The sequence below is a fragment of the Periophthalmus magnuspinnatus genome, chromosome 7 (genome assembly GCF_009829125.3).
Source record: "Periophthalmus magnuspinnatus isolate fPerMag1 chromosome 7, fPerMag1.2.pri, whole genome shotgun sequence".
Classification (NCBI taxonomy): Eukaryota; Metazoa; Chordata; class Actinopteri; order Gobiiformes; family Gobiidae; genus Periophthalmus; species Periophthalmus magnuspinnatus.
Window position 1 is genome coordinate 26,698,634 of NC_047132.1, and position 13,967 is coordinate 26,712,600.

At 40.1% G+C, this 13,967-nt stretch overlaps 1 protein-coding gene across 1 annotated transcript in view; it reads right to left on the reverse strand.

Moving 5' to 3' along the window:
* Window positions 1-6,774: 6,774 nt before the first annotated feature.
* scn8aa (sodium channel, voltage gated, type VIII, alpha subunit a) overlaps window positions 6,775-13,967 on the reverse strand; it is a 35,137-nt gene continuing 27,944 nt past the window's right edge. The window contains exons 22-27 of the mRNA XM_055223303.1: window positions 12,790-13,074; window positions 12,463-12,516; window positions 12,246-12,383; window positions 12,056-12,160; window positions 11,707-11,977; window positions 6,775-11,622 (exon numbers count right to left, since the gene is read on the reverse strand). Coding sequence (XP_055079278.1) covers window positions 10,490-11,622; window positions 11,707-11,977; window positions 12,056-12,160; window positions 12,246-12,383; window positions 12,463-12,516; window positions 12,790-13,074 — 1,986 coding nt within the window. The 3' untranslated portion in view covers window positions 6,775-10,489. The remainder of the gene's footprint in view (window positions 11,623-11,706; window positions 11,978-12,055; window positions 12,161-12,245; window positions 12,384-12,462; window positions 12,517-12,789; window positions 13,075-13,967) is intronic.

Below are 13,967 nucleotides of genomic sequence, written 5' to 3' on the forward strand. Positions count from 1 at the left end.
ATTTGAATAGAAAATTTAAACTTTTTACTTCAAGCCAATTACTCTAAAAGAAGAATGTATTACCAAAACCTAATATATTACTTTAAGATCCTTTCACATATGGTTGAATCCATGTGCACATTAAATTAAGCACAACACAGTCCAACGATCAAAGTATTTAGAAGAAAATGTACAAATCCAGCTTCCTATTCCTAATTTGCATGAGATACCGAGTAGTTTTTCAGGAACAAGATGTGATGTTAGTTAGAACTGTAGTTCCCAGTTTTATTATACTCCATTGTTATTGTTGCAACCAGGCAAATTAAACTTCCCCAAAAGTGTTTAACAGGGTAAAACTAGGAAAGATATTAAGCAAAATCTTAATTGTAATTATGCTATGTTAATGAAATTGGCAGTCTAACATGCACTTTAACAGACATAAGCCTGTGCAGAAGTGTCCAAACTATAGTCCAAGAACTAAACGCGGCCCTCAGACGGTCCCTAGGCTTCCCTTTACTGCATTTTAAAAATCCATTTACAACCATAATTTAAAGAGCAAACATTGTGATGTGATTCAGACCTAAGAATGTTCTAAGCTTTAAAAAAGGTAACCTAAAAATTTAATATTTTCGGTGTCTGTGGCCCACCATTTTGTGCAGCCTACCCCAAACAAGTCAAAATATCGATTGATGTATTGTTTTATTCCATTAACATAATTACTTCACAATAAGCCGAAATAAACTTTGAATTTATGCGATGTTCTTATGTCAGGCCACGTGTGTTAAATGTCGGCTGACAGAAAAGTGCAAGCACGAGGCTTCTTCACGAAACTGATGAAACTTGTGATCACTATCTGTATTAGAGGTGACTACAACAACGTTAATGTGTTATGTGTAATGTGTTATTTTGGGTTACTAGGCCTATTTATTGGTTCACATCTCGTTAAACATGAGTTAGGCCTAGTCGACTCTACATTATCCATGAAAGCCTTAAATGAGCTCACGCGCCACAACGTCTCAACACCACGAGAACTTCAGTTCCTGTTGAGTAAACACGATAAAAAGTGACTGATTTTATTTTGTGCTCGTGTGACCTTACCGTTGCCTTAGTGACCGTAGCGCACGTGTCTGACGGGGCCGCAGACCTTCCTCTGCGCACAGCACTATTTATGGCGCGGCTGAACCAGGGACGTGTTCATAGCGGATATTGCCCGTGCAGTGCGGTCTGTGAACCCCGCAGAGCTTCAGGCCACATCTCCGCTGGAATAGCCATGGCAGACGTACAGGCAAGCGTTTTACTGAGGACAAAAAAAGATGCAAACACATGGTACATGTCAAAAACAATGTGAGAGCCATACAGACTATACTAGAGTGTATAAACATCTCTCTGTATATATATATATATATATATATATATATATATGAAGACAAACTGTATCAAAATAATGCTGATATAATGTTCAGAGGATAGCCTGTGCTAGGCCCTCTTTATTTGACTGGTACAATGTATATTGATGAACAGACATGATTCAACATGAATGTAAATACGACAGATTACAGCCAAATGCTAATTTCCATCTGTTGTCCCAGGGGCTGGGGTCACAAAAGGGTCAAGTTAAAAACTGCACACTACATTACATTCACTGCACAGTTCCCATGGTTGCACATTCCACTCATTGCACCATACAAAATATTGCATATTCCAGTCATTACACAGTCCCCATTATTTCAGTCAGTTTGGCCACCTGTCGTAATGCCGGTGCAGGTGAGACCAGACAGTGCAGAACTCGGGGCAAGATTACAACGTTCATTTACAGAAGGTGAAATGTCAGACAAGTACAGGTTAGAATCTGAGGGCAGCAAAAAGGTAACATGAGAGTACAAAAGACGAGCAGGAATAGTCACATCTGACACCGAGTGTCCGGTCCTGGCTCCTCTTATCCACGGCAGGTGGCGTTAATTGGTGGCTGATGGGATACAGGTGTGCACGGGAGGAGCCAGGAACTCCGCCCAGCTCCAGGTTCAAGCAGGTGAGGGAGGGGGAAAGCACACAGGGAGACAACACAGGAGGCAGAAAATGCATGCATCATGACAGCCACCCATTCAGGACAATTGTATTCTGCACCCACCCCCTTCATATTTTGCCCACCCCTTCATATTTTGTCCATACATGCAAGTATGTCTCAATGGAACAGTTAAAACCACATTGCTAATATAGGTGAGTGCATGTTTGGTTTGACCATAACCAGTTTTTCATCTGAGCTTTAAAAGAACTATATGTGGGACATTCTCTCAGGGTTACCGGGAGACTATTCCACAGGTTCCCACCTTGGACAGATAATACATTCTGACCAAAGGTGGTCTGTCTGTGGGGGATCAGCAGGTCACCTCTGGTGGTAGCTCGCGTGGTCCTTGCTAGATTGTCTTTATATTTAATGTACTCCTTTAAAGGTGGTGGTGCGAGGGAGTGTAGGACCTTGTAAATTAGACAAGTTCTTTTGAGGTTGACCATGTTGTTAAAGTCCAAGAGTGTATGCTTTTTCAGGACGTGACAGTGATGGTGGGAAATGGGTTTTTTATCAAGTATTTTTAGACCTCTTTTATAGAGGTTTTCAATGGTTTTAAGTGTTGTGGGACAGGCAAGAGACCAAGCAGTTAAACAGTAGTCTATGTGGGAGATGATCATAGAGTAGAAGTAGGTTTTAGCAGCAGTCGTGTTTAAGTTATTCCGGATGTGGCGAAAGTTCTGATTATTAAATTTAATTACCTGGGAGACTTTTTTTACGTGACTTTTAAAGGACAATGTTGGGTCTAGGATGACTCCAAGGTATTTAAATTCTGAAACCAGATCAAGCTCTACATCGTTAAGAAAGACATTGGATTGCTTTAGTTCAGTATGACGTTTTGAAAAGTACATACTTTTGTGGTGTTTAACAAGAGGCTGGAATCCTTAAGCCAGTTATGCACCGACGACAAAGCAGCTGTGAGTTCATCAGCAGCTTGCTGAACGTTTTTGGCGTGAGTGTATATGACTGCATCATCCGCATACATCTGTGAGAATATGTTTGGACAAGCAAAAATGAAAATTACAGTCTTCTGATACTTTCATGAGATATGGGGAAGCCATTATTGCTGAATTCCCTGTTATTGATTTGTAGTTGGTTATAGAAAAAATAGGGTGGAGGTTGGAGCTTTTGCAACTCAGAGTTCAGAGGTTCGATTCCATTTGTAACCATGTGATGCCGTTGTTGTGCCCTTGAGCCTTCACCCTTTTCCATCTCCTCACACAGGTGTATGGTTGCAGGAGCCCATGGTTCAGATTGATAGCCTCAGTTGCATCAGTAACTAACACCAGTTGTGGAGTGAATTTATACAACAGCACTCTGAGGGGCTTGTCAAGTTTGATAAATGCAATAGAAATAATTTAAATTTCTGCACAAGTTCTCATAAGCTTGTAAGGATAGTTTACTGCAGCGACATAGTCCATAGTTAGGTTGCAGAAGAACTCACCCGCACACCTGCTGCTGAGTGAGTAAGAGAGGGGCCTCTGACCACTGACCTGACCATCTGAGCTGCTTGGATCCACACCACTGTAATGAGCAGTTGGGCCCTGTGCTGCTTCACCTGACCAAAGTGTCACTGTGGGACACCTGCCATCTTATTTAAGTGACAGCGACCAAGCTGTTCCCGGTTAGTCCACTTCTGGAGGATCAGAAAAATGTTTATTGTTTAACTGCATGTGTCCAAGAAACTATCATACAGACCATACGTGGATACGTCGCAGAGTTCTTCAAGGTAATGTCTGTTCTTCTGATCAGTATTTTTAGATGAGTTATTTTAACTGTTGTTATACTTCTACTGTAGGGTACTGTAAAGATGACCCTGATGATTTGGTGCATGCTGTTTTTTCTATGCACAAGCAGTAAACAAATGGTCTTAGATCATAGCAGTGCCGCAAGGTATGTGTTGTGCCCTGTCATTACCTGCCATATATATAGAAATTACATTTTAATGGTTAGCTAAGTTGTATTTTGGAAATTAAAATGAAAACTGCTTTGAATCTTCATGTATTTGGTTTTTTTTTTTCTAGGTGGCGTTTATATGATATAGAAAAAGGTCACCGTTTTATAAGAAGACATTCAGATGGGACATTTACCAGTGACTTTACCAATACCCAAGACAGAAAGAAGGCGAAAGACTTTGTGAAGTGGCTGGCCAGCACCAAAAGAGGAAGGTCAGTTTTAATAGGTGTGAGTTCAATGTTGAATATTGTTCTTTAGAATAATTGAAATGTAGTATATTTCTTTATTTTTTTATTTTAGATGTCATGAGGAACTCATTGAGTTTGCTGGCGTATAAAGAAAGTTTCATCAACTACCATTTCATATTTGTGAACAAAAAACACAGTTGTGGGATATTTTTGGATTTTAACTATTTTCTAGGCTACATGACACAACCTTCAATAATTGTATTTTATTCAAGTTTTTTTTTTTTTTTTTTTTTTTTTTTTTTTTTTTTTTGGCATTTATGTCAAGTCTTCTGTGTTTTGTGAATAATGCAAAAAATAAATGTTTATTTTTATTTTCATTTCATAGGCAAATAAATTAATGAAGCACTAGTGTTCAATGTGTATTAAATAAATACAGCCAGATCAAACTGTATATATCTGAGGAGACTGGGGCATGTTGTCACACTTTTTTCATTTCTGTTTATGAGACCAAAAACAAGAGAAATGTTAAATTTATGATCAGTTTAATTGGTCACGACAATAAGGTTATACTTGTAATGAAATAGATTAATATGTAATGATCACATTATTTCAATGTATTGTTAGGAAAAAATGCCTTTTGGAGGTCTATCGCAAGTAATAAGAGATCCGAAATAGTTCATTTTCAGGACATTAGTGCTGACAAACACAAATCTGTTATTTTTATTTTGTGATCAAACTTTTTGTTTATGGAAAAACCTGCAGCCTGACAACGTGACGACATGACCCGGTCCTCTCCAAACCTGACCAATGGAGGGCGCTGTTATTCTTTAAATCAAATTCCCAAGCTCAGTTTTGGGCATCGCAGCATTTGAAGTAGACTGTACTTTGTGTAGGTGTGAAGGCATCTGTTATATTTGAAGGTCTGTATCAGGAATAGCCTTATTATTATTGCACAGTTGACGCTGTTTTACACGGACATTTCTCCCTAATCTGCTCCCTGCAGCGCTTCAGTGCAGATCTTTAGGTTGCCTCTTTACTTTCTCAGGAGGATGTCAGGGTAGACCGTGGGAGGAGGGGGATACGTGGGGGAACACCAGTACACAAACATAAGGCTGTGAGCTCACACAGGGGTTGAAATGGGACCGGACTGAAGGAAAGCCCTCACCGCTGCAACTGTACGCGCCCTCTGCAGCAGGACTGTGAGGAAACTAGAGTATTGTTCATTAGTGTGTTAGGCTTCGAACATAACTATTGGAGATGTTATCTGAACACAATGGGCAGCACAGAGTCATGGTCATAAGCTTAGGTATAAGTAGTCTAGGTCTACCCACAGAGTGAGAGAGACACTGAAGAGGAGGGCTGGTAAAGGAAAAAGCGGTGGGGGGAGTGTAGGTGTGGCTGTCTGTAAATTAGGTCGAGCTCCATCGCGCACTAAACCGTTTTTATGGCTGTTCCACTCCAACCAACACCGTCCTCTGCCTGAATAGCTCCACCCCTGAGCCGGAGGAGCCTGGTCTGCCAGCACCACGGACAGCTCCCATGGACCAGGACATGCTTCTGTTCAATATGATCCGTGCCACTCCCAGCAGTGCGCTGGTTTCATGGTCATTTGGACATGTGTCGGACATGATACTGGGCCAAACTGGGAGTGTGCTGCTGACTCAGCCTCGACTGCTGCATTCATTTATCTGCACTGCAGTGCACCCCCTCCCCCTCGCCTCCTCCGTCCCTCCCTCTTCTCTCCCTCAGTGCACTTCACAGCCATCCCGGAGCACTGCGCTGAGACATGGGGAACTGATAATCAGTGTGGATCGAATAGGCCTAATCGAATTATGTGTACAATCACATAGAAACACAAGAACAGGGACGAGAAATGAAGTTGCAGAAAGCGCTGAGAGTGTTGATCAGATGGACTAAGACTGGAAAATCCACGTGACTTCAGTTTTAGGATGTGTCAAAAAAGAAAAAAAAGAAAACGAAAAAAAGGGAGGGTCTTCGAAGGTGCGGAAAATGCACATTTTTTATACCTCCTCTGCCTCTGGACGTCTTTCTTAAAACATGGAATGGCAACATCTTGCAATACATGCACTTTTGAGGTCACCAGGGTAATAGTTGGACCACCTCTGAGCGAGGTGCGGCCTGTGGTGGACCGCAAATAGCAAAACTGCACAGATGGACTGCATAATAAGGGGGGCACAGACAAGTCTGTCTTGAGAGAGGGATGTTGTTAAAACCACCGGCTCTCAACAAATTCAATAGGACCATTACATTGGAAAGGATGCCCGTTACCACAGCACCACTCTGCTCCATTTCACAGGATGTTTGCTGTATCCACTTGCTCTTTACACTACACCACAAAAGTGAAATAACCTGCACAAAAGGGTGACCAGTGACCACCACTTACACACAAAGACCTGGAAAGGCAACAATGTTGAATGAATCCTAGAATGTCCGTTTTTGACATTATTGGCCCACATTCATAGAGGCTTTGTATGTACACATGATTAGGCTACTGTGAATACGTTTTATAACACAAAAATACACTTAAAGAAAGCATTGACACGGGGTGTAACTGGAAGGCTGCTTTATTGGTAATAAAAAGATTCGTGCTCAAATGAAGACAATCTTTCATATTCTTACCAAGTGGTTGTGCAACACACCTCAAATTGTATATCCTCTTTTTATCACGGTGTCAAATGATATCAACAGTTTGAAAAGCACTTTTAATTTTTCAGCAAAAAGAAAAACAAAAATGCTTATAATAAACCATGCTAAAAAGAAAGCGTCCTATAATCAAATATTGATACAAAAATAAACCTCAGATGGAAACATAAATACAGAGGAAACAGACTATAGAAAGGCAAGCTGCTTTTTCACAAGCCAAGTGGGTGACACACATATCACTAAAACTGGATATTTTGAGTTAGCTGTTTTCTGATAACATGACACACTGTTGAATATTTATATGAGGTGGGGGGGATGATCTCCGGCAGTTTTTCTGACTCCCTGAATTTTGTTGTGCTCACCCCATACCCCACCCTCCACAGTTTGGAAACATTGGAACTTGTTTGTATTTTCTATTTTGTTTTCTATTCTTTTGTTGTGATAGAATTTTCGGTGTGGAATTGACATCCAATTTTGCAGAAAAAGCAGAAAAAGGCACATGCCACTGAGTGTTACATTGGAAACAAATCATTCAACAGAAGAGGTGTGAGGATGAGAAGCAGGACTGTATCTGTTTACATGTGGCAATGTAGCTGAGTGTGTCCAGGGCAGTGGTCAGTCTCTGCACTGTGAACTCAGTGAGTGAGAGATTGGACAGTACAAATGTGCTGGTAACATCCTTTCTTTTTGAACAGGCTACAATCCATGGCAAGCAGCTCCAGAAACATCACATATGAGTTATTCCTGGAAACAACCAGTTTTAGACATCCACTCAATGTGTTGCACATATAAATCAAATGTGACAAATAGTGTTCTCCTGTTTTATGTATATACATATAGACATATATGTATACATGTATATATCTTTTGTATTATATAATATCTATATTCATTCATTTTCCGTCAACAAAGTGTAAAGTGTCTCAAAAAATCCAAAGGTAACAAATGTGACAAAGGGCATAGCTGGAAGCCATTCTATATTATTGTTGTTTTTTGATTATTAGTAGTAACATTTTTCAAATTTCATATTTACAAAAAACACAACAAAGCATGCCTGTAAAATAAAATATGATACAGTATTTATAGTTTCTCTCAAAAAGTTCGTTCTTTTTTAGCGATTGTGCCATTTACATCATAGCCTGCACTGTACATATACTATATGTTTTGTGTTTCTTTTTTGTCTTTTTCATTTTTATGTTTTCAAGTGTGAATGTATCATTCTAAAACGTTACATCCAAGATGAACATGGGTGAAGTTACTCACTCCTGTGGTTTTATTGGGAATGTATTTGGTTTCAGTGTGCAGCAGCCAAACTGATTCCGAGACCTCATTTTGTAAACAGACTTCAAATATCTTTACAGACAGGGGCTTCAGGTACAGGCAGTGTTAAACACACCAAATGGCAGTGGTGCGATGATGGACACAGGGCTAGAGCCCCAGTAGTCCATTAGAAATAGGACCATCACTCCTGTGTAGAAAAGAAATGGCAGGAACATCTAAGAATGCAGTATCTTTCTCCCACTGGCAAGCCTTAGGTTTGAATGAAAACACCCACAGTTTATTTACACATAGCTGCATCTACATGAGGCCTGCTGATGGTTTAATCTCGGCAGGTTTCAGCTTTTCAACCTGCATTTCTGGCTAACTGTTTTGACGTGGGTATAGCATTTGAAAGCCTACAGTTTGTGAGATATGGTGCAAGCCTGGGTCAAACACCACACAGTGTTTTAGAGGTCCCACAGAAGCACAATGATACACTGACAGACATGGGACTTTCCACATCCTGACACAGACCCGTCACTGATGTTCTAATGGCAGTCAGTCTGAAACCCTGAAGGGAGGGGCCTCACATGTTTATTGGTCCACAATATTTATTATTACCCATCCACCTCCCTGAATGACCTGACCATGTATGTTAAGTCCATTTATCCGGCAGTCAAGACCACTAGCCCTTCGTAACTATCCACTGTACGTACACACGAGGCACGACAAGGTTTGTCCTTGTGATAATTTTCCACTCACTTGCTGTTTGGTATAACCACTGTCTCTCTCACTTATCAAAACACCTTTTCTGAGAATGATTGCATCACAAGGAAATCAGAGAAGAACTCTGAGGGGTTTTTTTTGTCTAAAGCTGGCAACTCAAATTGTCCAAAAGCACGACCTACCACACCACTCACTTGGAAGTTTGAATGACAAAAATAAAATAAAAAAGCATATAAAATGAATTATTAAAAAGTACAGTGTTGTTCACTTGCACTAAAGCTGAAACAAAAACTTACATCCCACATGTGCCACTTTGTCCAAAAAGCACTGAAAGAGGGATACCTACTGACAGACCATGACTGGCGCCTGACATCATTCCTTGGCAAAAGAATTATCTCCCAATGCTGGAACATGACCACAGGAATGTAAGTAAACAAAGAAGGATCAAGTCCCAGACATACATGGCCTCCAAATCTGTGCGTCCTCAACATGAGGATAGACATCTATCTAACACGCATACATGCCACATTTTTCTACAGAACATTCAGAGCAAAAACACTGCTGTTTGTGATGCTCACTGCAGACTGGGACTTACTGTCTATGAGTGCTTACATCCTTCGTCTGTAAAAACAATTCTGTGTTCAAAGATCTATTCCTTTCAGAGCAAAATACACAGGCAAAAACATTGACTCCATTTCCCCCAAAATCTCTATATCAATAATCAGAATCTTTATCCTACCATAATTATCCCAGTGGACAGCCTCAAACCTAACGTCAAGCCACTGCTGTGGTCACAAAATTAGTGTCTTGTGAACTATGATTACTCATGCATGACTCCTGATCAAAACATGCCTTCATGCAAGTCATTTCTATGCATTGAACGAGCACAATAATTATTTATTTGAAACTCAATCTGAGCAAGTCTCCTTCAGCCCAAGTCCACACAATGACTAATGACCCCTAACTGGTCAGTGTGAAAGCCCATGTAGGAAATACCTTCTTCAATGTCAGTATAACAAAGAGGATGAAAGGACTAGTGACATGGGCTAAATGTTCTTCTTTTTTGCTGCTCAAAGAATGAAAAAATGCAAGTATACTAAACAAACAAATAAACAAAAAAATCTTTGTCTACGTTTCCGGGTTTCCCTTGCCTTGCTAGATTTCTTTCCTAATTTTACTTGGTTGATTATTGTTTTTCTTTAATGATGGCAAACTGTTTTAGACCCTCCTGACGACTGCTTTGACAGTTCTTTGAGGATCTTTATGATCTGGTCGTGTAGCAACAATATGCTGTGGTCCACGCTCGGTGGTGGCAGGGATATGCAGTTTCTCCAATCAATAAACAAAATTCTGTGCCTTGGCAGTTGGTCCCCAAAGAAATGTGTGTCATTGGCCAGCACACTGTGAGTTACTGTTTCTGTTTTTCATTACATGGTCTCTCGGCAGCAAAGTTCCTCAGTAAACTGATTGCATTTGGTTCAGCTGTCTAAGACGACATATGAAACCACACTGCCTCAATTGCATTTGAGTCTGTAAACAATTTTTGTCCATTTTGTTGTTATTACGTCCAAATATTCACTTTTCTATATTTGTTGGGTCAATATTTTTAGGCTCAGTGTCTCATATCATTGCGTTTAATAGTCATTAAACACTAACATTTAGATTCCCATTCATCTTTTTGGTTTTTGTCCTTCTCTCGGTTGTCGTCCTGCTTCTCTTTGTCAGGTTTGGTCACACTGTCGTAAGAAGGAAGAGAGGCAGTAGAGGGTGTGCTCTCCTTCTTTTCCTGGTTTCCACCATTTTCAAGCTTGCTCGAAAAGATGCGCTTGAAGATGATTCCACGCCTGATGAGGTGGGCTCGGTAAGCATTCTGGATAGTTCTGGCAGAGACATCTTCCTGTTTGCGGCGCAGGGTGGTGGTGATTGGTTCATACGATACTTTGGAGGGGTTGGCTGCCACAAAACGCTCCTCCATCTGCTGCCTCAGCATGTCCAATTCACCACTGTCACCCAACACACGCTTTGTAAAAGCAAACAGGATATCCAGGCAGTGAATGCGGTCGCCACTGACCATTGGCAAGTCCATGGCAATTAGTTCGATAGTGTTTGGTTTTGGCACACGGAGTGGGTGCTCTAATGTATCAGCAAAGTCAGACAGTTTAGCAAAAGTGATAAACTGAGAGGCAGTTGGATCAAATTTCTCCCAAATCTCATAAAATGTCTCAAAGTCATCCTCACTGAGGGGATCTGCACTTTCCTCCGTCGCCACGCTGAAGTTCTCCAGAATGATGGCAATGTACATGTTAACGACAATAAGGAAAGAAATTATAATGTACATGACGAAAAAGAAGATTCCCACAGATGGATTTCCACAGTCACCTTTAACAGAAGTACCAGGATTCTCCAGGTTAGGGTCACAGTCGGGCGGGTAATTAAGGATGGGTAATAACAAACCATCCCAACCAGCAGATGTGGTAATCATGAACAAGATGATCATACTGTTGCCAAATGTTTCAAAGTTGTACAAGTCATCTATTCCTGCTCCATGCTTCACATAGCCAAAGTTAGACATGCCAAAGATGGAGAAGATGAACATGACCAGGAAGAGCAGCAGACCAATGTTGAACAGAGCTGGCAGTGACATCATCAAAGCGAAGAGTAGAGTCCGGATGCCTTTGGCTCCTTTGATGAGACGAAGAATACGGCCGATACGAGCCAAACGGATCACCCTGAACAGGGTCGGAGACACAAAGTACTTCTCAATCAGGTCGGCCAGGAACATACCTGTGACAAAGCAGAAAAAGAAAAATCAGTATTTATACATTTTTCTCATCAATTTATTGACTTTATTGACTTAAAATCACTAACCAACAATAGACAGGATGACAACCACCACATCAAAAATATTCCAGCCATTAGTGAAATAGTAATGGCGAAGAGCAAAGAGTTTGAGCAGGAACTCCATTGTGAAGACTACAATGAAGATGAAGTTAACCCAGTACAGGACCATCTCTGTTTCATCGGACTGATCGTCTGTTTCCACCATCATGGTCACCATGTTGAGGCAAATGAGGATCATGATCGAGATGTCGAAGACCTGCTGTGTCACAAAATCAAACACCATCCCCTGGATCTTGTTCTACAGAGGAATTAAAATACATTAGTACTGGCAAACTGGAACAATTTTAACCCAATAACTCAATAACAGTCAGCTCACCTGTGGCCGCGGAATAGGTTTTTGAGGCTTTTTAGAACCTAGTTTTTTCATGGCATTATAATATTTTTTCTGTTCCTCTGTCATGAAGATATCCTGACCTCCAAAGTAAAGGGAGAAAACAAGATTTGGTCATAATCTGTATCATAGTACAATCAAATATGTACTTATTTTGAGAAAGAATATGTCTTATCTTTTTCTTCTGTTGGTTGAAATTGTCAATGATCACACCGATGAACAGGTTGAGAGTGAAGAAGGAGCCAAAAATGATGAAAATTACAAAATAGATGTACATGTAAATGTTGACTTCATAGTCCGGCTGCTGTTCCACCTGAAACAGATGAGGTTTGGCATTACTGTCAGTAGTAGCATAAACAGTAATTTAAAAAAAATACTATAAAAGTACATACATCTCTCGAATCAACAGCTGCATACATGATGTCCATCCAACCCTTAAAGGTTGCCTATAAACAAAAAAAAACATTTAAAATAGGCAAACTAGTCAAAATTATGGTAAAATAGAGTACTCAAACTAAAATCAACACCTTTTCAGCATGTGGTACAGCTTGTGCACAGAAACAAAGAAATAGACATGGAGACACACAGAAAACACAAATGAATGACACATATATACCACAGTGGACTTTAAATGGATGAAATTAAGGCAAATTGGGAAATATTAAACATGCACCATATACAGAATGAAGACAGGCAGATGCCAACAGCCAATGTCTCACCACTTGTAGAAGGGCCAGATATCCGGCTCCCACATTGTCAAAGTTGATCTTGACATTCTTCCACCGGACCTCCGTAAAATTATTTCTCATAAACTCCTCACACTGTGTTTTGTTGTTGACGATATCAACAGGGAAGTACTCCTCTGATGTTTCATTGAAACAGAAGTAGTACTTGCCCGCAAACAGATTGACCCCCATGATACTAAAAATCAGCCAAAAGATGAGGCAAACCAGCAACACATTCATAATGGAAGGGATGGCACCCACCAAGGCGTTGACTACCACCTAGACCAAACCAGGAAAGAGAAGACAAGACACTGTGAGAACCTACAAACCAGGCAATGTGCTTCAGCCCTATATCACAACATAGTGCTATGGCATCACGCTGTAATCTATCTAGATTTTTTTAAAATGCACTTGAGCTCATTTTGTCTATAAAAAGAGACAGCAGCCTTAGATATGTGCACTGTAGTGTGGGAGCAGTCTGTTCCCTTCTAATTAGAGAAGTATTGACGGCACTGAACATGCTCTTTGATCTGACTAGACATTGGATCAGCTGACCTGTATAGACCATATACCTGTGCTAAAACCTGGCAGAAATCAGTTGTTTTAAAAGGAATTATTACAGTGTAATACAATGTAAATTCCTCCCAAAGCTATAGTAATGACTCCATGAATGACATTATCAATATTTAACATTCAAAAAGATTTGAAGTTATTTGATCAGGACAATTAATCTCTTTGTTTATTATTTATTTATTTGGGGATCAATAAAAGTAATTTTGATTCTGATGCGCAAAAACATTAACATTAATTTGTCTTGAGGCAGATTTGAACAAAAAAGCAGACTATGGACATGGTGATGTTAAAATACACTTAAGTATAAATCTGTGCTGATTCATTAACCATCTGTAATTCATTAACCATAAATCAATCAGTCTTTCGGTCTCATTCTAAAACCAGTCCTATATGTAGTCATATACCATCCTGTCACATACACTCACAACATTTATCAAAGTCTAATACTGGTCTAGCTTTGATTACCATAGCACAATGAAGTGACCTACTTTAAAAACGATAGCAGAAAAAATATTTTGCCCGCCCCACCCACAAAACGTCACATTCCTAGCCGTCCAATGTTATTTCCCTGTGGTCATTTTATATGCAGTAATCATAAG